Source organism: Rhincodon typus, chromosome 4 (assembly GCF_021869965.1).
Source record: "Rhincodon typus isolate 14 chromosome 4, sRhiTyp1.1, whole genome shotgun sequence".
Lineage (NCBI taxonomy): Eukaryota > Metazoa > Chordata > Chondrichthyes > Orectolobiformes > Rhincodontidae > Rhincodon > Rhincodon typus.
Window position 1 is genome coordinate 26,612,087 of NC_063335.1, and position 22,829 is coordinate 26,634,915.

Below are 22,829 nucleotides of genomic sequence, written 5' to 3' on the forward strand. Positions count from 1 at the left end.
ACAAAGGCTCAGTCTGGGGCCTACACACAAAGGCTCAGTCTGGGACCCACATACTAAAATAGCAGCACAGAAGCTAGGTCCCATCACCAGGTCACCCGTTATTTTACTACTGCAGGAGTACGCTGGCTGCAGCCAGCCAGCTCAGAGTCAGACCCCTAAACTGAGGAGATACTAAATCCCCAGTTTATATTGGTCAGCCAGGGATTCCTGAATGGCTCAGGTTACTAACCCCAATCAAGGATCTCGTAGTCAATGAGGTCAGTTTGGTTCCAATCAGTACAGTTAACAAACAGCAATTCTAAGCACTCCAGGATTTCTAAGTCATTGCATCTCAGGATCAATATCAGAAAATACAATATACTTCACATTATTTTTATTCACATTACTTCCATTCCAAGCCACTAAAGTAAGATATTCAATACTCTTGTGAGTCAACTGCGTGTGGTTCAGTAATATCTTCTCACCTGGAAGATGTATCTTTGCAGTAATTTAAGTTATAGAGTCATACAGAATGGAAACAGGCCCTTCGCCCCAACTTGTCCATGCCGACCAGGTTTCCTCAACTGAATGAGTCCCATTTGCCTGCATTTGACCCATATCCCTCTAAACTTTTCCTAACCACGTACCTGTCCGAATGCCTTTTAAACGTTGTAATTGTACCCACCTGGCAGCTCGTTCTATATATGCACCACCCTCTGTGTGAAAAAAACTGTCCCCCAGGTTCCTTTTAAATCATTCCCCAAATATCAGCCAAACAAGCTTAAATAACAAGTACCTACCAACATTGTCATCAATACCAATAGAATGAAAGAAGTAATATTTTAATTTTTACTTTACAATGATGACTGTAGTTCAAGAGTACATCATTGACTGTAAAGCATTTTAAGATATCTGAAAAGTGTTATAAAATGCAAGCCTCTTTTTTTTTTAGCACAGCAACCGTGGATTGGATCAACAAATGGGGTGGCACAGTGGCTCAGTCATTAGCACTGCGGCCTCACAGCGCCAGGGACCCAGGTTCAGTTTCACCCTTGGGCGACTGTCTGTGAGGAGTTTGTACATTCTCCCCGTGTCTGCATGGATTTCGTCTGGGTGCTCTGGTTTCCTCCCACAGTCTAAAGGTGTGCAGGTTAGGTGGATTGGCCATGCTAAAGTGTCCAGGGATGATGTGATATGTAAGTAAGTTCTTGTAGGCATCAGGTGTAGAAATTTCACAGTGAGTATAGTAGAGATTTTATCACCAGATCCAATAACTTGCACTCTGGGCTACGGAACAAACTCAAGGAAAAAATAGCAGAAGTTCTGGTCATTTCTTTCCAATTTTCCTTCTCTATGTAAACAAATCGCAGAATGACTAGGATAGGTTTATTCAAATGTCCTTTAGGGAAGGAAACTGCCATCCTTACCTGGTCTGGCCTACATGTGACTCCAGGCCCACAGCAATGTGGCTGACCTTCAATTGCCCTCTGGACAATTAGGGAAGGGCAATAAATGCCGCCTGGCCAGCAACGCCCTCATCCCATTAATGAATAAAGGAAGAAGGGAGACAGCAATAAATGAGTATCTATGGAAGAGTTAATCCAGAGGCTTCACAGTCTGCAGAGAGCTAGAAGCTGAGATATGCCATGTGTATGCCATGCAAGGCCACAGAAGAAAAAAATTCATCATCGGACTAGAACAAACCAGCTCTGGCCTTATGTTAAAGAGTGCTAGGTGTACCGAGGTTGGATCAGTTCCTTGATCACATAGTAGGAATGAGACCATGATCAGGGAATGGCATGGATATTTGTTCATGGTCACCACACATTCTCACTCCTATAAAATCAAAATCTTCTTCCGTTTACTGTTACTGAGATTGACAGAATGCTATGCTCGAACTGTTTCCCCACTATGCCCAACAAAGAGGAGACGCAACTAAAGGTCTGAAATTCCAGGCACATACAGATTGAGAACCATCTCAATCTCAAGAGCCAGCTACAAAGAATCAGTTGCCAGGTCTCAACCACTTCCATCTTATGGTCTGCTCCTGAATAGAAGCACATGGATTGGACGAAAGCAAAAATATACCTAGTTATAGAGGAAACATGAGTGGTGGGAAAATAATATTGAGATTAATAAATAGATATGTAAATTGAGAGTATTGGAACATTGTGAATAGTGTTTGATTCTTTCTGAATGTCTTTTTATTTTAGATAATAAATAATAGGTGTTTGAGTATAATGGTGTATAAAATTTGTTTGGGAAGAAACAAAATTTGTTTAGGAAGAGGAGGCATGATGGTTAGCAAGGCTATCTCACAGCGCCAGTGATCCAGGTTCGATTCCAGCCTCAGGTAACTGTCTGTGTGGAGTTTACATATTCTCCCTATATTTCTGTCGATTTTCTTTGGGTGCTCTAGTTTCCTCTCACAGTCCAACGAGGTGCAGGTCAGGTGGATTGGCCAGGCTAAATTGTCTGTAGTGTATAGGGATGTGCAGGTTAGGTGTGTTAGCCATGGGAAATGTAGGATTACTGGAAGAGGGTAGGGATGTGGAATGCTCTTCGGAGAGTTGGTGCAGACTCAGTGAGCTGAATGGCCTCTTTCTGCACTATAGAGATTCCATGATTCTATTAAATTGAAGTTAATGTAATGTCTTTATTCATCAGTTGGAGCAGTAGTGCATGACTGGCTTAACAGTGATGCTCTATTGACTGGCTGTTGTTAAGTGTCCAGATTCTTGAAACCATTCTTGTGGCATCAATGGTGGTTTGCATATCCCTCAGCCAGGAGACCATGGGTTCATGTTCCACCTGATCCAGAAGTGTGCAATAGCACCTTTGAACAGGTTGGCTCGGAAACAGGCCCTCAAAAAGTTGTTCATGCATGGGAATTTTGGAACAACCAAAGCTGCCCTAAAGTGTGAAATCAAACCTTCTTTCAAGTGGTTACAAATTTCTTTGACCACCTTCTCAGAAAGTCTCATAGCCCTCAAATTATATGGAGTGGACTAGCATCTGAACAGAGCCTGGAGTAAATGCAGAATAGAAAGGTCAGAGCTACTGTGACAACAACTGGAGCTCATCGTCAAGTGAGCAAAGACCTCCAACTCCATCTCCCTAAATCACAGGCTCAAGGTTACAAGTGCAGATAAAAAGTTTATTCTGTCTGCACTGTCTCTCCAAAAGGAGATCTCACTTCATGCCATTTTTCTGCCTTCGCCCTGTAACTTTGTGCATTGTTCTTTTTCAATAAGTCTATTCCTCCTTAAGAATGCCTCGAATGAGCTTACTTCTGCTGTAGTCTCAGGTAATGCATTTTAAACCCTAGCCGGTCGCTGCTTGAAAACTTTCCTCATATCATTTTTATTACTCGCACTAATTCCTCTAAAGTGCAAAACAGGACTTGCCTGATAGTGGGTTATCTATAATGTCTGTGAGGGTTCCCAAGCCCCAATGGAAGACAAGCTAGCAACCACCAAGAATTTTATTTTAAATTAATTCATGGGTTGTGAATGCTGGAGAATCAAACCTTAATTACCATTAAGATGGTGGTGGTGCATGCCATCTTGAGCTGTTGTAGTCTGATTGCCCTTGTAGGGAATAGAGCAATGGTAATCCCCAGCACCACCCAATTCCTGTGTTAGAGTGCTTTATCTTAGCAACTGTCCATGACTGGCTTCTTGCCAACCAAAGGCTCAGCTGACAAAATGCTGGGCCTCCAGAATTAAGCCTGAACATCAGACAATGGAATTAAAACCCACTGCAGGCCAGGTAAATAAAAAAAAAAAAAAAAAAATCTGTTGCTGGAGTCAGTAATGCTGAAAATAAACACCACATTGAGAACTTACACTGAATAAAATCACTGTCTTTGGACTGCAGGAGAATGAAGGTCTGAAGAATCAGTTGAGGTGCGGCTTCCAAAAATGCCTCAAATAATCGTAACATGCTCAAGTCAGTCAGTGCATAGATGGCAGTCTCAGTGTCTCCTTGTTTAAATGCTGCTTTGTATCCAAGCAGAAGTGCTTTGCAGAACCTTTAAAATGGAAAGAGAAAAGCATTTTCAGAAATATAAGACAACGTAAGTCTAAATTTTTGTTGCCAAGTCATAGACAATGATTCAGGGCACTCCACAAAACCAAACTGTTCTGTAACTTTTGGATTTTCATTCTGTTTTCGGGAAGGGGAGGGGTCAGAGTTTTGAGGATTCGTGGCAGCCCCCTGTCCCCCTGAACCAGTGGGTGCCAAGTATAGAGGTGGAAAGTCTACTTTGGTGTTTGAGCACGTTGTCTGAGATTTCACAACAAGAATAAAACATAAATCAGTCCTCTAGCTCTCACTTCTAGTGACAGATCTTTTTGAGAGATCTGAAGTGATTATGTACCTTTGTTGCATATTGATGCCTGCATTAACCATTAGCCTTCCCAAAGGGCAGCTGCCTTTTTCAAAGATGTCTTGGAACTATTTCCAAAAGGGTATACTACCTCTCCAAAAGGGTACTGCCTCCACGGGGCACTCTATAAAGTTAAGAGATACACCTAAAAAGATATTCAGTACATACTTTATTTTCAACATCTAGCTAATGAAAATCAGATATAACTAAAGGCAATGCTATCTTATATGGGGAGTTGAGACATACATTTTAATATGCATCATTCCCACAGCAATGTTCTACTGGCCAGAGATCCCGGAATTGACAGAAGAATCACAGAATCCCTACAATGTGAAGCAGGCCATTCAGCCCATCAAGTCCACACCGACCTTCCGAAGAGCATCTCATCTAGACCTACCCCCTTACCCAATCCCTGTAACTTTGCATTTCCCCCACAGCCAATCCACCTAACCTGTACATCTTTGGACTGTGTGAGGAAACAGGAACACCCAGAGGAAATTCACACAGACACAGGGAAGGGACACTGGACTCAAGACATTAATTCTGTTTTCTCTCTTCATAGATGTTGCCAGACCTGCTGAGTTTCTCTATTTTTGTTTCAGAATTCTAGTATCTGCTGTGCTTTATTTTATTTTGGGTCATATACAGACACAAACTGTTGGTCAATGAGGGATAAGGCTCTATATTCCCCTGCCACGGAAGCAAACATCATTATTAATGAGGACCACGCAGCCGCCAGGAAAATCTTGGGGCCAACCCACAGCTTCCTGAGGCCCCTAGTTCTGCTGCCTGGACCAAGAAGAGTTTCTGCTAGTTCTGTGGGTTACTTCAGGCCTGAGGTGCTATAGGGTGTTTCAGGATAACAATCTTTCAGGTCTGAAACTATGTTCTGATTACGTGAATATGATCTACAACACTCGAGTCTGTTGTGAGCAGAAAGAGGCCATTCTGCCTATCGAGTCTGTACTCAACTTCTGAACAGCATACCACATGTAACACTGCATTTCCCATGACTATTCCACCTAGCCTGCACACCCCTGGACACTACAGAACAATTTAACATGGCCAATCCAACTCACCTGAGATGAGGAGAAATTTCTTCACCCAGAGAGTGGTGAGCCTGTGGAATTCTTGACTACAGAAAGTGGTTAAATCTAATAATTGAATGTTTTCGTGAAGGAGTTGAATATCCTTCTCAATTCCTGGACTCACCAGGAACTGGGTATTGAGTTGCATGATCATCCACGATCATATTGACTACTCACCAATCTTGAAGGACTGAATGCATTCCTGCTCCTATTTTCGATATTTGATCTTGGCTACACTCAGACTGATTCCACTTCGAGATTTCCTGCACCAATATTCCCTCCTGCTATTGCACTGATTTCATCCTTCACTAATATCACCACCCCATCTCCTTTTCTGTTTTGCCTGTCCTTGCGAAAAGTTGAATTCCTTCAATTCCCAGCCTTGGTCACCTGATCGACAAATCTCGAGAATCACAACCATATCATAACTCTGTATAACTATTTTTGCCAATGGTTCATACTTCCTTATTACTCCACACACTAAGACACAGTACCTTCATACTTTGGACATTTTCAACATTTTCTTTGCAGTCTAGCCCTATTTGTGGCTAGCCCTTGTTTCCTTTACCTTCCACTTTTGTTTCCTACATTCCTGTCTTTCATTTCCATCCCTGTTTCCCTCGACTCTTGTCCCCCTGCTGAGCTCACTGTCCCTTTAGTTTAACCCCTCCACCATTGTACTGGCAAGTGACCCGGAAAGGATTCGTTCCTAGTCCTGCTCGGATGCAACCTTATACAGGCCCCAACTTCCCCAGATAATATTATACTCATCATGGAAAAGTGCTGTGTGTAGACTGTTTGCATAATGCTTTTAAGATAACAGGTATTTAATTGAAGATACAGTGAAATGGATGTCCTGTTGTGGCTGTGTAAGGGCAAAGCCTTGCAACTTTCTACAATCCACGATACAGATAATAAATCTGCCATGCATGTTCGAATGTTCCCTTTCAGACGTAAACACGTGTGGCTGTGTAGCAGCATTAAAGGTCACACATAACAAAGTTAAATTAAGAAAACGTTGTCTGCTTTTCACTGCACCTGACCCTCCTACGGGAGACAGCCATCCCATTCTTCACTCGCGCATGTGGCAGTCCCACACTGCTCCTTCCTAATGGCTCACATTTCAATTATTCCTGCGCTGTTTCTACAGATGAGCATGTGGCCTTGGACCCCAGTTGAGAATATCCACTTAAAGGGCAATGGAGAAAAGAATGAACATCAAAACAAAAAGAGAATGTGAAATTTGAAAGGGTTCAGAAAAGATTTAAAAGGATCTTGCCAAGGTTGGAGGGTTTGAGCTATAGCGAAAGGCTGAATAGGCTGCAGCTATTTTCCTGGAGGATCGAAGGCTGAGGGATGACCTTTTAGAGGTTTATAAAATCATGAGGGATGTGGATAGGGTGAACAGTGAAGGTCTTTTCCCCAGGGTGGGGAGTCCAAAACTAGAGGCCCATAGGTTTAAGGTGAGAAGGGAAAGATTTAAAAGGGACCTAAGGGGCAACTTTTTCACACAGAGGATAATGAGTGTATAGAATGAGCTGCCAGAGGAAGTGGTGGAAGCTGGTACAATTACAACATTTAAAAGGCATCTGGATGGATGTATGACTAGGAAGGGTTTAGAGGAATATGGGCTAAATACTGGCAAATGGGAGCAGATTAATTTAGGATATCTGGTCAGAATGGACAAGTTGGACCAAAAGGACTGTTTCCGTGCTGTACATCTCTATGACTCTAAGAAAGAAGTGGGCATGGAAATTAAACAGAAAGATCTTAAGAAGAGTTTTGAAGGCAAGAAGTAGCAACTGGGTGGAAGTGCTGAAAGAGAAGGTTCCAGTACGCAAAAGACTTGTGGAAGCAGGAATAGAGAGAATGGTGAATAAGGAGCCACAAGAACATAAGAAATAGGAGCAGGGATAGGTCACCTAGCCCATTGAGCCTGCTCTGCCATTCAATAAGATGATGGATGATCTGTTCATGGACTGAGCTCCATTTACCCGCCCGCTCGAAGGAATGGTGAATGTGTTAAAAAGTGGCGGCTTAACGGAATGTGTTGCATGTGATGAAGCTGGGAAGGCACAAGATAAGGAATTAAACAATCACATGACTGGAGTTCAGTGAGGTTTGATGGTAATGACAGTAAAGAATGTATGAACATCAGTGCAGGCAAGTGTGCAGGCTTAAATGTTTTGGATGAATCACTGAAGTGTTAGAGTGCAGACGAAAAGCCATTCAGCCCATTGTGCCTGTTAACGAGCATCATTACCTCGTGCCAATCTCCTACTTTTTCCCCATACTCCTGCGCATTATTTTTATCCAAATAGTTAAGAATGCTTCAGTTGAACCTGCCGTCAACATACCTCAAGGTAGTACATACTATACCCTAACTACTCTCTGTTATTCAGAACACGTATTTCTTCATTTTTCCAATTTATTACTATGATTTTGTACTTTTGAAGGTCTGTAATGCTGGACTTTTTATTTCTTTACTTTCCTACTTTTTTCCTAAGAATTTACACTTAAGATTCTGTACCTAGGTACCTTTGTACCTAAGATGGCACCATAAGTGGCCACTTGTAAACTTTTCCATGTGCACACAAGTAAGTGTGACATTAAAGCTAATTCTAATTCAAAGTTGAGTGAAAAATATTTTCTTCACTTCTCACTTGCTTCTTTTGCAGATCACTTCAAATCTCTCATTCTTTTTCCTTTTTCAACTGCAAACAGCTTCTTCCTACCTACTCTTTCTAGCTACTCATGATTTTGAAAACTTCTATCAAATCTTCCCTTAACCTTTTTTCTCCAAAGAGGACAGTCCCAACTTCTTCAATCTGTCCTCAGAACTGACATTCCTTATCCCTGAAACCATTCTTGTAAACTGCTTCTCCACTGTCTCCAATGCATTTACATGCTCCTCACAATGCGGCAACCAGAACTGTACACAATACTCCATTTGAGGTCTAACAAGTAGCTTGTATGATAATGATCAGCTGTAGTTTGTGGTAAAATTATAAGCAAATTGATATTAGATACAAACAAATGTATGAGATAGTTACTTACACAGCCTATAATTTATTCCTTCTGGAATCAATAGAGATCTGTTTATAATCCAACATGCCTACTTTGAAATTTGATCCTTTCAGCAAATTTATTATCACCATGTTGGAACAAAGTCAGCTTATTACTCACTATGGTTTAAAATTAGTTCTCAAGTGTGTGATGAATATTTTCTTAATGTAGCTGGGCACACTCATTTGTACTGCACCCAATTAGTCATTTCACACTGCAATACAGCAACACTGGCACTGGGTGAGAGGTGACAGGGACATGATTGTGAGATCTGGAAGACCAGTATGGCGGTGAAGAAGGCAGTTGGTTTGCTTGTCTTTGTTGGTCAGTGCATTGAGTATAGCTGTTGGGAGGTCATGTTGTGGCTGTACAAGACATTGGTTAGGCCACTTTTGGAATACTGCATTCAATTCTGGTCTCCCTGATATAGGAAGGATATTGTGAAACTTGAAAGGGTTCAGAAAAGATTTACAAAGATGCTGCCAGGGTTGGAGGGTTTGAGCTATAGGGAGAGGTTGAATAGACTGGGGCCATTTTCCCTGGAGCATCAGAGGCTGAGGTGTGACCTCATAGAGGTTTACAAAATCATGAGGGGCTTGGATAGAGTGAATACACAAGGTATTTTCCCTGGGGTAGGGGAGTCCAAAACTAGAGGACATAGAGTTAAGGTGACAGGGAAAATTTTAAAAGAGACCTGAGGGGCAGTTTTTTCACCCAGAGGGTGGTGCATGTATGGAATGAGTTGCTAGAGGAGGTGGTGGAGGCTGGTACAATTACAATTTTTAAAAGGCAACTGGATGGGTATTTGAACAGGAAGTGTTTAGAGGGATATGGGCCAAATGCTGGCAAATGGGACTAAATTAATTTAGGACATCTGGTTGGCCTGCATGAGTTGGGCCAAAGGGTCAGCTTCCGTACTGCGCAACTCTATGACTATGTTGGTGGTAATGCTGGAATCAGTTGCTTCACTTTTGGAATAGGAACAGGAGAGGGTGCCAGCAGCTTTCTTCACAACTGAGCAGTTCTCTTCAAAATCCACTCTGCTCACCCCATATGGGATAAAGGCTAGAAAAGCCACCCTGAAAATAGCCTCTTGCATCACTAACCTGGCTGGAAAACTGCATCCAGCAAGTTCATCCGCCTGCAGTCTGAAAATCAAAGTCAAATTCAATTTCAGAACCTGGAATGTACGAACCCTCATGGGTAATGAGCAACACAATCATCCAGAAAAAAAGAACTGCCCTTATTCCTCGTGAACACAGGGCACTGCCTCATTGAGTCTCCTGCAGGACAGTGATAGCAGACAGCAGACAAGGAGCAGCTGAGGCAAGAAGGTTACACTTTCTTCCAGACGCAAGAACCAAAGGATCAACCCAGGACACATGATTGGATCCACAGTCAAGAATAAACTCATCAACCAGCTCTTGGAGCTCCCTGTTAGCATTGCCTCATGACTCGCGATCTGCAACCTGCCAACAACCAGCAGGAAATGGTCATGGGTGACAATGCCCCAACCTTGATGCCTTAAATGAGGCCAAAGAAGGCTTCCACTTTTTGTCCAGCTTAAGGAAGGCACTCAAACGAGAGGAAGATACAGAAAGCAGTTCAAAGACTCCGTGAAGTCTTCCTTTAAGAAAAGAAACATAGATGTCAACGCACAGGAGACCCTCGCTCAAAAGAAACCAGAAAACAACTTGGAGGAAACCCATGTACGAAGGGGCACAATTCATTAAGAACCCCTATCAGCAAGGGGAAGTACAGAAAAGGAAACGGAGAAAGGATTGCCAACAATCTGAAGCCAAGGTCCAATTCCACCTTCTGAAAGTAGCTTCCAGATGTGTGGTTGGAGATAAGGCTCTGTGATTGTACTCAGTCATACAAGGACCCACGGAATCTATGACCAGTGGTACGGAATTTCCGAGGTGGACAATCATACTCGTTAGTGACTGCTGGCCAATGACAACTGGGGTGTGTTAGAAATTATAGATAATGGAAGAAGTTGGTGCTGTAGGTATAATTTTACTGAAAATTACTTAAGTTTCCAGGAGAACAAAGTTAGTGGAATGATTATTCATTAATAGTTAGACCAAAAAGGGAAAGATGAGGCATGGTTGAACAGCAGCTGTCAGACATTTAAAATCAGTAACTATAGTACAAAACTACACTGGGCTTTTCATTTAGCCTTGTTTAGTTAAGACACTTTTGAAGAATGTGCACTTACTAATGAGTGAAGTATGATAGAAGCTAGGTGAAGGTCAGGAATAAATGAATGAATGATTTTATTGTCACATCTATTTTACAGTAAGAATACAAATAAAATACAATGAAAAGCTTAGATAACAAGGTGTAGAGCTGGATAAACACAGCAGGCCAAGCAGCATCAGAGGAGCAGGAAAGCTGACGTTTCGGGCCTAGAGCTCTACACCTTGTTATCTCAGATTCTCCAGCATCTGCAGTTCCTACTATCTCTGAAACAATGAAAAGCTTACATTTGTTCCCACAATTGAGTAATTTAAAAATAAGGGGGAAAAAAAAAAGAAAAAAAATGAAAGATACAGCTTAAAGACAGTCCATCCGTCCCGAGCCAGCTTGTCACCATCAACAACACCTGCACAGCCATCCCTCCTACACTGCTTCACTTCTATCTACACTGGACCCAAAAACATCAGAGTTGCCGATCCTCAGGTGCCATCTTTCATCGCTGGGCTGATACTCCTCTGCCACCAACTTGCCGCTGCCTGCACCAGACCAATCAGCATCAGAGATGCGTCTCTCACCGCTGGGTCCACCTTGATGTCGCTGTGATATCCTTCAGCTGCCACTTCACTGCAACCAGCGCCAGGCCCAACCTACACAGTTGCCGATCCTCAGGCACCATCTTTTTGTCACTGGGCCTACACTTGCAGACGATACCTTTGCCAACATAGCAGCCACTGATTCCAATGACAGGTCCGGTGCTCACTCCAGGGAAGTAAATAAGGGCTCCCCCGAGGTCCATATTGGGCCCACCCTCCTCTCCTCTGGGCCCGCTCGATGTTTGTGCTGGGTTCTCACCAATGCCAATGCCATCTGAGCTCAGGACAATAGGTGAGTAAAGGTAGAGAGAGAAATAAAACAGGAGAAGAGGGAGAAGAAAAGAACTGCCGTTGGAGAGGATGAGCTCCAGCTCAGGAGCCTGACTCTGATGCCATCTTGTTCTTGAGGCCTGGATCCAAGCACCATCTGTTCCAGAAGTATGTAATAACATCTCTGAAGAGGTTGATTAGAAAAATATCTAGAATTTAGTTTAGTGAACAGTACTAAGGTTCAACAGCCTGATAAGGAATAATAAGAACTGAACTGAATGACCATTCTGATAATTTGTTAGCTGGATTTAGAAACAGCCTGAGATATAAATAACTGGTGGAATAGATACGAATAATGAAACTTTTTGGCAGTTAGTTTAACACAGGAGACAGCACATTACTTGGAGGATGAAATTCATCAGGGAGAACTGCTTGTGATGTAATTAGCAAACAATGAGGTAAGTGTGATTCAGCAAAGCCAGAAGAAGGTACTTACAAAGTGTTTAGGAGATAAGGGAAGGTGGATGAAGTTAATGGCAGGATTTTTAACCTTTGCTCAGACAAAGTGCTAAGTATTTTATAAGCTATTTTGAAACCATGAATGGATAGAAAGATCCTCCAACAATCCATGCTGATCCACCTGTAATAAAAGGAGATAACGAAAGAAACTTGAGGAGATATCATGTAGCAGGTGCTAGAAAAGCATTCTCAAGAATAACTCCAGTCCAATATTCCTGAGGGGTTTAGGATAACCTGGGGCAAAGTGGAAGAAAAAGGAAGAAAGAAAGAGCTGTTTGTGCACACTAGCCTTCCAGCTAATCTAGAGTGATACAGTGATTAGCACTGCTGCCTCACAGCACCAGGGACCTGGGTTCAATTCCACCTTTGGGTGACTGTCTGTGTGGGGGGTGCACATTCTCCCCGTGTCTGCACAGGTTTCCTCTCACTGTCCAAAGATGTACAGGTTGGGTGGGTTAGCCATGGGAAATGCGGGGGATGCTCGTTGGATTGTTGGTATAGACCAAATGGCCTGCTTCTATAGTGTAGGGATTCTATGAACTCATTAATTTTCATGGTCAAATGCTTTTTGCAATGATTGTAAATATTTAATTCATAGTTCATGTATTTTAGTGTATAATTTTTAGCTTTCGAATTAAAGTTTAACAGTAGGAAGATTAAATAAATTCAACTGAAGCACCTTGATGTTTATTGTACTTAAAAGATTGCAGTCATGTTCCTTTAAGAGGTTAACAGGTAAGAAGGCAAGGAAATTAAACTGCTGGGCACCTGGAAGAAACAGTATTTCAGAAAGCTACTCATGTTTGTTCAATAAGACTTTACCTTCCTTTCTGTGCTAAATACTTTCACCTCCACTTCTGTTTAAATGTATTAGCAGTGTTGGGTGTCACACTTTATTTTTGAGGGATTTGTAGGTAATGAAAGTCTTTTATTTAAACTCAAGAAAACCTTGTGATTTGACAGGTTCATTTTTTTCTTATTAATTATATTTTAACTGAAGTTTGCTGTGTGCTAAAAAGAAGAAAATGTAAAATATTGTTGTGACCAACTAGGAGGACAGAATTTCTCCCTCCACCTGATCGTAGCATCAGCCAATACCATTCCCTTATTAACCATCTAGATTAATTCCTAAAATAATGTGACTTGATTAGTCAAACATGATTTGCCTTTTACAAATCCGTGCCAAACCCTTTTCTTAGTTTGTCTATGAACGTTACTCATAAAAGAAGGAGAACGACAGAAGGAATACCTTTCCTCATGGATTCACGTGTGCTACCTGCCAGAAGCATACTGTCATCCATCTCCAGCAGGTCCTACCCTATCAAGTCCCACAGAGCTGAATACAACTCGGCCGGTAAGCTGTTGTTTCAGGGAGTTTGATTCTTTTCTAAGGAGTCAGCCAGCTCGTCCAGAGATAAGGGCTAGTCCACTCTCTCCCGCTTGCTGTTGTCTAAGAGCTCTGAGGTAGAGGACAGGAACAACTGGGAGGCCGTGCTGTCAGTGGGCTTTGTGTCATACAGTCTGGCACAAAAGGTTTTCCTGATCCTCGGCATGTCAGTTTGAGATGACATTGTTGAGCCATTTTCTCCCTTCAGGCTGCTGATCACAGAGCTCTCCTCATGCACCTTCTGGAAGAAGGAATGCGAGCACATCTCTTCCTGCTCCACAGTGCAGATCCTGGACCGGAAGCTTATGTTGGAGGCTTCTGAGGCAAATAACAAGGCTTAATTGCTCTTCACCTCCTGGAGACCCTCCATGACATTGATCCCTGTTGTCTGCAGCAGAAGTAGGTTCTGCATGATTTTCTGGAGTTTGGACAGATTTCCGTCTCTCCCACCTTCTGAACACCTTTGAAGATTAAAAAAAAAACTTATTGATGTTCCCTTTGACTGTTTCCTCACCAGTCTGATGAAGACTCAAAGCAGGCCTTCACAGTTCTCCAACCTGTGTAATCCCAGAGTTCCCTGATTGGGACTTTTAACCTGGTCCAAATCAGGGAGCCCTGGCTGAGAGATATAAACGAGTGTGTCAGGGAATCTGCTCAGTCTAGGACCCAGCTGTGAGCTAGCTGGGTCAATGTCATGTACTATGCATGCGTAAATAAAGGGTGACTTGGTGATGAGATACCAGACTTTGGGCTGGCTTTGAGAGTCGCATACAATTACGAGTTGAAACACAATCCAAGAGGCCAAGTGGCTAATGCGGATGCCTTGAGCTGCCTCCCACTGGCAGATACACCACCGGTGGTGCCACCACTGGAAGAGTCCGTTCTGGTTTGAAATTTTCTGGACACCCTTCCGGTCACAGCTGATAATAACAGACTGTAGACACAGAAAGATCCCATCCTGGCAAAACAAAAACATCTGGTGATGATGGGGACAATGAAAGGGCCATCACAACCAGAACTGACACCTTTTTGAACCCGGAGAGATCAAATCACAGTAGAAGGTGGCATATTATTATGTGGGACAAAAGTGATTGTCCCAAGCAAAGGTCACTGCCAGATATGGCCAAACTCCACCAGGGTTATCCAGGGGTTTCCAAAATGAAGATGTTGGTGAGAAGTTATGTCTGGTGGATGCAGACATAGTTGGTGGGGCAGTGCCCAGAGTGTTAACAAGGACAACAATTACCACCAGCAGATACCTCACATTTGTGGGAATGGTTGTGTAAACCCTGGACTTGGTTAGACATTGACTATGCCAGTCCTTTCATGGGCTCAATGTTCTTAATCATTGTGGATGGCCACTCAAAGTGGCTGGACGTGCAGAGAGTTCATTCGTCCAATACGGGGACAATGATAGAAAAACTACACGCATCTTTTACATTACACAGAGTCCCAGAAATGTAGGTCACAGATGACGGGCTGTCGTTTACCAGCAGGGAATTCAAGTATTTCCTGAAGTCGAATGGCATTCAGCATGTAAGGACAGCTCCATACCATCCATTATCCAATGGTTTGGTGGAAAGAGCAGTCCAAACTTTGAAGGCAGTCTTAAAGAAACAGCTAACAGCTTCACTTGATACCAAACTGTCCCAGTTCCTGTTTGATTATCGGACCATCCCTCCCACAACTACACAGATAGTTCCAGCAGAGTTGCTAATGGAGAGAAGACACCGTACCAGGCGATCTTCCTGAACCTGCGGGTGAGGATGACACAGCATCAGGAACACTAATGCCGGACACAAGACTCCTCTAGGCGAGAGAGACAGTTTACTTCGGGGGACAAAGTTTGGTGTAGGAACCACGGGAATGGCCCTGCATGGGTAAGAAACATGGTCGATGCAAGATCAGGCCCAGTGATGTACGAAGTTCAGGTAGATGCAACAGTCCTGAACAGCACCTGGACAATATGAAAGCTGCAGACTGGCGAATAGTTGGGGAGGAAGATGTGCCCAACTCCATGACAGCCTTTCTGACTGTTCCGGAACTCATGGGATCTCCCTCTATGTCAAGCTTTGAAGATACCTCAGAATTTGGGATAGACACGGCAGGCCCAACCAGTTCCCAAAAAAAAAAATAACTGCTTGATGTTCCCTTTGACTGTTTCCTCACCAGTCTGATGGAGACTCAAAGCAGGCCTTCACAGTTCTCCAACCTGTGGAAAAGATGTGCAGGCTAGGTGGATTGGCCATGTTAAATTGCCCATAGTGTTCAGGGGTGTGTAGATTAGGTGGGTTATAGGGGGATGTGTCTGGGTGGGATGCTCTGCGGGTCAGTGTGGACTTGTTGGGCCAGAGGGCCTGTTTCCGTACTGTAGGGATTCTATGAAAAAAAATGTCACTGCCTCGACACCTTTGCCACCTGCAGAAGAGGATGAATTTCTTCCGAAACGGTCCGGGTGCAAGAGGCGAGCTACTGTGTGTTAAATGCCACCCGTATGAGAGTCAGAGTTGGAGGAACCCGACCTGATGCTAAAAAGTCCAAGGATGAGCTACAAAAAATCTCAGCCTATGTCCTAGGACACAGAGCAGTGGGGATATAGTGATTGCAACAAGGTCAGCCAGGTGGACCTCATACAGTATGAGTTCCCTGACTGGGGCTGTTAATCTGGCCCAATCAGGGGGCCCTGGCTGACAGATATAAACAGGAGTGTCAGATATTCTCTTCACCCGGACAGCTGGCTCTGAGGAAGCTGGAGCAGTGTCATGGACTCTCCACATGTAAATAAAGGGTGACTTGGTGACATGATACTGACTTCTGTGGAGTTATTTCCTTAAGGAGAATCCCAAGGCATTTTATACATACATTAGGAGCAAGAGGTTAGCTAGGGAAACAGTAGGCCCACTAAAGAATAAAGAAGGGCAGTTATGTGTGGAGCCAGAAGAAATGGGTCAGATCCTTAATGACTACTTTACATCAGTATTCACCAAAAAGACAGAAATGAGGGATGTTGAGTTAGGGAAAGGTGTATGAATACTCTTAGGCAGGTCAACAAAATGAGGGAGGAAGTGTTGGATATCTTCAAATGTATAAAGGTAGACAAGTCCCCACGACCAAACAGGATCTATTGCAGGATACTGTGGTAGCCAAGAGAGGAAATAGCTGTGGCCTTAACAGATATCTTTGTAGATATCTCTTTGGCCTCAGGTCAGGTTCCAGAGGACTGGAGAATGGCCAATGTTGCTGCTTTGTCTAAGAAGGGAAACATAGATAGTCCAGGTAATTACAGGCTGGTAAACCCGACATCAGTGGTGGGAAGCTGCTGGAGATGATGATGAGACACAGGATTTATTCACATTTGGAAACGAATGAACTTAGAGATAGGCCATATGGGTTTGTGTGGGGAAGGTCATGTCTCACCAGCTTGAGTTTTTTGAGGAGGTGACAAGACAGCTTGATGAGGGAAGGCCAGTAGATGTTGTCTATAGGGACTTTAGTTAAACACTTGATAAGGTACCCCATGTCAGGCTGGTACAGAAGTTAAGAGTCTCTTGGGATGTGGGGTGAGCTGACTAGATAGATACAAATCTGGTTTGGTCATAGAAGACAGAGAGTAGTAGCAGAAGAGTGCTCTTTGGAATGGAGTTGAGTAACTGTTTGCAATATATGTAAATGATCTGGAGGAACATGTAGGTGGTCTGATTAGTAAGTTTGCAGATGATGCCAAAATTAGCAGAGTTGCAGATAGTGAGAAGGATTGTCAAAGGATACAGTGGGATATAGATAGATTTGGGCAGACAAATGGCAGATGGAGTTTAATCCGGAAAAATGCGAGTTGATGCACTTTGAAGATCAAATCCAGATGTAAATTTTGCAATAAATGACAGAGCTCTTCGGAGCATTGACATACAGAGGGATCTGGACAGGTCCACAGATCCCTGAAAGTGCCAATACAGGTAGATAAGATGGTCAAGAAGGCATACAACACACTTGGCTTCATCGGCCGGGGCATCAAATATAAAAGTTGGCAAGTTGTTACAGCTGTACAAAAAAAACTTTAGTTAGAACACATTTGGAATATTGCACACAACTCTGTTCTATATTCATTGACTCCTTTCTATTAATTTTATTGCAAAAACTTCAACTGTCTCCAACATGATTTGCCAGGCACAGATCCATGCTGACTTCTCACACTTTGATCGTCATTATCGAAGTGCCCCTACTACCGATGTATAGCTGATGGGTCTATAGCTCCTTAAATATACTGGAATGACACTTCCTAGCTTCCAAACCGCAGATTCCATTTCAGAATACATAGAATTTTGGAAGATGACCACCAATGCATTGACTATCTCAAAAGCCATCTTCTTCTGCACTCTGGGATGTAGAATATCAAATCCTTAGACTCATCAACTTTCACTCCACTAATTTCTTCAGTATGACCTTCTTACTAACACTAATTTCTCTCAAGTCCTCATTCTCCCTAGTCACTTGGATTTAATTCTGGAGGTCTCTTGCATCTTCGTCGGTGAAACAGACACAAAGTAATTATTTAGCTTCTTTACCATTTCTCTATTACCAGTTACAAGTTCTTATGACTCTGCTTTTAATGGACACACATTTGTCAGCCAAACATTTCCTTTCTACAATACATGTAGAAGCTTTTACAGTCTGTTTTTATTAGATTACATTCATACATTAATTGCCCTTTCCTTATCAGTTTCTTGGTCCTCCTTTGCAGATTTCTATAAATTGCTTTTCTTAGACCAAAGGAAATAAGATACAGAGCAGCGTTAGTCCATTCAGGCCATCAAGACTGCTCTACCATTTGATCATGGCTAATATTTTTCTCAACACCATTCTCTTGCCTTCTCCTTGTAACCCTTGATCCCCTTACTAATAATGAACTTATCTATCTCTGTCTTAAGCACACTCAATGACTTGACCTCCACAGCCCTCAGTGGCAATGAGTTCCACAGACTCACCATCCTCTAGCTGAGGAAATTCCTCCTTATCTTTGTTCTGCAGGGGCAATCCTTCATTCTGACGCTATGCCCTGGGATCCTAGTCTGTCCAACTCATGGAAACGTCTCCACATACACTTCATTCAAGCCTCCTCAGCATTTAATGAGTTCAATCAGATTCCTTCTTATCCCTCTAAACTCCATCAAGTACAGACCCAGAGTTCTCAATCACTCCTAATATGGCAAGCCCTTCAACCCCAGGATCATTCAAGTAAACCTCCTCCAATGCCAGCGCATCCTTCCTTAGACACAGAGCCCAAAACTGCTCACAATATTCTAAGTGAGGCCTGACCAGAGCCTTATACAGCCTCAGCAGTACATCTTTGCTCTTGTATTCTAGCCCTCTTGAAACGAAGGCTAACACTGCATTTGCCTTCCTAACTGCCAGCTAAACCTGTATGTTAAGAGAATCTTGAACTAGGACTCCCAAGTCCCTTTGTGCTTCTGACTTCCAAAGCCTTTCCCAGTTTAGAAAATAGTCTATGCCCCAATTCTTCCTAAACTCACACTTTCCAAAACAGTATACCATCTGACATTATTTGACCACTCTCCTGGCCTGTCTAAGTCCTTCAGCAGCCTCCCTGCCCTGCTACCTATCTTTATGCCATCTGTAAACTTTACAACAATGCCCTCAGTTCCTTCGTCCGGATCATTAATGTATAACATGAATAGCTGTCATCCCAAAAGTGACCTCTGCAGAACTCCATGAGTCCCAAAAAGGACCACTTTATCCCTACATTCTGCCTTCTGCCAGTAGGCTAACCTTTATCAATGCCAGTACCTTGCCCCTAACACCCTGGGCTCTTACCATATTTAGTAACCTGCTGCATGGCACCTTGTCAAAGGACTTCTGGAAATCCAAACAGATCATGTCCACTGGCTCTCCTTTGTCTAACTTGCTCATTACTTCCAACCTCCTCAAAAACATTCTAACAGATTTGTCAGGCATGACCTTCTTCGATGAAGCTGCGACGACTCAGCCCTAATTTGCCATGCACCTCCAAGTATTATGCAATCTCATCCTTGATAACAGACTCTAAAATCTTACCAATGACCAAGGTCAGGTTAACAGGCCTATAGTTCTCTGTCTTCTGTCTCCCTCCCTTCTGAAATAGGCGTATTATATTAGCCATTTTACAGTCCTCTGGGACGCTCCCTGACTCCAGTGATTCCTGAAAGATCACCACCAACGCCTCTACAATCTCCTCAGCTATCTCCTTCAGAACTCTGGGGTGTAGTCCAACTGGTCAGGGTGATTGATCCACCTTTTCAGTTTCCCCAGCACCTTTTCCTTTATAATGGCCACTAGACTCACCTCTGTCCCAATTCTCTTGAAGTTCTGGTATGCTGCTGGTATTTTCCATTGTGAAAACTGATGAAAAGTACCCATTCAGTTCCTCTGCCATTTCTTTGTCCTCCATTACTACTTCTCCAACCTCACTGACCAGTGGTCCAATGCTCATTCTTGCCTCTCTCTTATCTTTCAGATATCTAAAAAAAACCTCTTGCAATCGTTATTTATATTACTAGTTAGCTTACCCTCATATTTCATCTCCCAACCACTTATTGCTTTTTTAGTTATCCTCTGCTGGTTTTTAAAAGCTTCCCAATCCTTTGGCTTCCTGCTGATCTTCACCACATTATATGCTTTTTCTTTTGCCTTTATGCTGACCCTGACTTCCCTTGTCAGCCAGGGTTGCTTCATCCTCCCCTTACTGTGATTCTTCTTTCTTGGGAAGAATTTTGGCTGTGCCTCCTGAATTATCCCCAGAAATGCCTGCCATTGATGTTCCACTCTCTTCCCTTCTTGGCTCACCTTCCAATCAGGGAAGCCCACTCTTCCCACATGCCTTTGTAGTTACCTTTACTCAATTGTAACACCATTACAACTGATTCCAGCTTCTCCCTCTCAAATATAGTCTGCAGCGTCCAGGGATGTGCTGGCTAAGTGGATTAGCCATGGTACCAACAGGGTTACAGGGATAGGACAGGAGGGGTGGGTCTGGGCGGAATGCTGTTTGCTGGGGGGGGGGGGATAGGCGTGGACTAGATGGGCCAAATGACCTACTTGTATACTGTAGGGATTGTATGGGTCAGAAGTACCTACCTTACTGGCATCCCCAGCTGAAAGATATGGAGCACACACAGCCAGGAACAGCGGCTGCCACAGCTTTGATAGTGGGAATGCTGTATTTCGGAATTGTCCCGCTGCTGCAGAATTTCCCTGTCATACTGATACCAACTCCAGCTGAAGCTCTGAAGCACCAGCGCGGAAAGCAATATCACCGCCAGAACCAGAGCAAACCTGGTAAATTCATTGTCGTTGAAATACACCGCAGCAACCCAAAGATCGGTCCCAACGTCAGCGAAGTACAGCGAGAAACCAGCCAGGGTCCACGCAAAGTCGAACTTGGTAAAGGTTATCTTTACCGCCATGTGTAACTTTCTCACTGAAAATCCATCCAGCCTTCACCGAATCTGCATATGACTGTCAACTGAGTGGAAATGACCTTCTGTTTCACTTTTACACAGAAATGGGAAACGTCGCTCCAATTAATGCAACGTTAAATGCCATTTGTGTTGTGCGTGGATACAGTAAATCATGTGATTAGTTAAGAAATAGTTATGAATGACTGACCGTACGGTGGCGGTTTCTTACAACACTGGGGCAAGGTCCCTTTGGGAACAGCCCCGGGGTGGGGCAGATATTCTGGGACTGAAAATGACGAAGTGACCAACCTGCCGTATCGTCTACTTGGAGCCGAAGCTGAACTGTAGTAAAACCACATTCTGCTCAATCCCAAACTTCTCATTTGCATGTTTGATCATGTCCTGACAGATTTAACAAATTCGCCGTTGGCTCAAAAATGCAACGTTACGGCACTGGCAATTCGAAAAAGCTAGCCAAGCGTTCCAAAGACTGAAATGTCACATTGCCACCGCCGTCAGCCCAGAACTATGAAGGAAGTTTACTTGCGTGTCAGTCTCTGGGCGGTAATCCAACAGAACCACGCGATTTACGTGGTATCAAGTTAGACGGTGTGTGTTATAGGCGGGAGCGACATTGTTCCAGGCAAACACCGAAGAGATTGTATCACTGAACACAACTATATATTGCTCCAACTGTGTAGCGGGAAAGCATGTAAATGTATGAAAATAAAACTGGGTCCAAACTTCTTATTTGCATGTTTGATCATGACCTGACAGATTTAACAAAGTCGTCCTTGGGTCAAAAATGCAACGTTACGGCACTGGCAATTCGAAAAGGCTAGCCAAGTGTTCCAAAGACTGAAAGGTCACATTGCCACCTCCGTGAGCCCAGAACTAAGAAGGAAGTCTCCTTTTTTGATGAAGGGTCTAGGCCCGAAACGTCAGTCTTTCTGCTCCTATGATGCTGCTTGGCCTGCTGTGTTCATCCAGCTCTACACCTTGTTGTCTAGGAAGTCTCCACAGTGTTATCTGTAACTCCAGCATCGGCAGTTCTTACTACTCTCTCTTTAATAAAAAAAATCCCCGGTGTTTTTGGCAGAAGATTGGGATAGGCTTCAAACAGATCCAAAGGCAGGATGGTCTCACAACAAAGAATGTAAATATTCCAATGAATTAATAATTATTATTAATATTACAAAGAATGCATTCTGATATAAAGAAATTTATTGTTTCACAATTAAGTCTTTTCTTTCAATGAAGTCCAATTTTCTAAAGTCACCTCAATAATCAGACTTTAACTCTATCTCACTGCAAAGTCCATTAAGAGAGTTACTTTGCTGTCTTGTAGAATCTTACAGTGCGGAAACAGGCCCTTCAGCCCAACAAGTCCACACCAACTCTCAGAGCATCCCACCCAGACCAATCCCCCTATAACCCACCTAATCTACAAATCCCTGACCTCTACAGGCAATTTAGCATGGCCAGTCTGCCTATCCTGCACATCTTTGGACTATGGGAGGAAACCGGAGCACCTGGAGGAAAACCATGCAGAAATGGGGAGAATGTGCAAACTCCACCCTCCACACCGAGGGTGGAATCCTGGCGGGTTCCTGGTGCTGTGAGGTAGCAGTACTAACCACTGAGCCACCATGCCACCTTCTAGACACATTTTTAAAAAGATCATGTGCACCATATTTTACGGAATATTTTTGTTACCATTCGGTGGAATCCATCACCCTTTAGTTGTCCTCCATGACTTGGCCCCAGCTTCCACACTTTGTTCCCTCAGTGCATCATGCATTGGACATTGGACTGAAATTTCCCGAATGTGACTGAGTGACAGTTTTGGGGAGTATCACAGAGGATTCCCCTCAAAGAGCCTTA

The 22,829-nt window shown here is 43.3% G+C and overlaps 1 protein-coding gene across 2 annotated transcripts in view; it reads right to left on the minus strand.

Annotated features, from left to right (window-relative positions):
- Positions 1 to 21,501, minus strand: part of xkr9 (XK, Kell blood group complex subunit-related family, member 9) — a 24,745-nt gene extending 3,244 nt beyond the window's left edge. Inside the window, exons 1-2 of one of the 2 annotated variants that reach the window (XM_048595898.1) lie at positions 21,255 to 21,501; positions 3,828 to 4,012 (exon numbers count right to left, since the gene is read on the minus strand). In XM_048595898.1, the coding sequence (XP_048451855.1) occupies positions 3,828 to 4,012; positions 21,255 to 21,334 (265 nt within the window). In that variant the 5' untranslated portion in view covers positions 21,335 to 21,501. Of the gene's footprint in view, positions 1 to 3,827; positions 4,013 to 20,622 lie in introns of both variants that reach the window. The other variant, XM_048595897.1, reaches the window with a different exon arrangement.
- Positions 21,502 to 22,829: the final 1,328 nt, after the last annotated feature.